This window comes from Quercus suber, unplaced genomic scaffold (genome assembly GCF_002906115.3).
Source record: "Quercus suber isolate HL8 unplaced genomic scaffold, Cork oak 2.0 scaffold_119, whole genome shotgun sequence".
NCBI lineage: Eukaryota > Viridiplantae > Streptophyta > Magnoliopsida > Fagales > Fagaceae > Quercus > Quercus suber.
This window is the reverse complement of record NW_027069584.1, coordinates 1,082,649-1,083,738: the sequence shown is the minus strand read 5'-3', so window position 1 is coordinate 1,083,738 and position 1,090 is coordinate 1,082,649. Positions and strand designations below refer to the sequence as shown.

Genomic DNA, 1,090 nt, shown 5'->3' with positions numbered 1-1,090 from the left:
TCAGCAAATAAACAGTATCCAAATAGACACTAAATCACTTTGTTGGTGATTTTAATCTTGTCCTATATAACCCCATATCCAAACAGACACTAAATCACTTTGTTGGTGATTTTAATCTTATCCTATATAACCCTGTATAAACTTTAAACGACATGGTCAAATCTATGTTAGGGTCAGGGTGGTCTATTTTTTAGTTTATTTCTATGATATGGTGCATTGAATAAAATGTTGGCAAAAATAAAATCACATGTGTAACAAAAAATTTTATGTCACTCCCTCTAATAAACAAATTATTTAATTTTCACAGGACAATGACAAGAAGAACATCTTGGCAGTCCAATCTCTGAGGAACACAATAATGGGATCAACCCTAATGGCAACTACGTCGGTTTTACTTTGTTCTGGCCTCGCAGCTGTAATAAGTAGCACTTACAGTGTGAAGAAGCCACTCAACGACACCGTTTATGGGGCCCATGGGGAATTCATGGTGGCTTTGAAATATGTGACACTACTCACTATTTTCCTCTTCTCATTTTTCTGCCACTCTTCGTCCATTAGGTTTATAAACCAAGTGAACATTCTGATTAACACACCAACTGATCCTATGTCCACAGTGACCCCAGCGTACGTGTCTGAGCTCTTAGAGAAGGGTTTCTTGCTAAACACTGTGGGAAACAGGCTCTTCTATGTGGCACTTCCTCTTTTGCTTTGGATATTTGGACCTGTATTGGTTTTCTTGTGCTCTGTCACCATGGTGCCAGTGCTTTACAACCTTGACTTTGTGTTTGGGAATGGCCAAGTTGAAAACGGGAAAAATGTGAATGGGGACTTTGTATGAATAGTGTGAAACAAAATAAAATGAGAACTTGGATGGTGTGATTTTTGGTTATGTTGTTTTGGGCAATGCGTGAGATTTGGTTCTTTTATTTTGTGTGCACATATAAATAACGTGTTCTACATTTTAGTGCGTGATGATAAATTGATAATCTTGTGCTTTTCCCAACTAAATAAAAAAGTATAGAGGGCTTATCTTATGTGGTGTCCATTGTCCTAGGTAGTAAAGTTTAGAAAACATAGAATTAAACTGTTT

General features: G+C 36.9%; 1 protein-coding gene across 1 annotated transcript; it reads left to right on the top strand.

The window, feature by feature from the left end:
- Positions 1 to 298: 298 nt before the first annotated feature.
- Positions 299 to 889, top strand: LOC136068520 (uncharacterized; the record flags this gene model as incomplete). The annotated part of the gene is made up of 1 exon (XM_065775785.1): positions 299 to 889. A coding segment is annotated over one exon (540 nt), but the record flags the coding sequence as incomplete, so codon positions are not given.
- Positions 890 to 1,090: the final 201 nt, after the last annotated feature.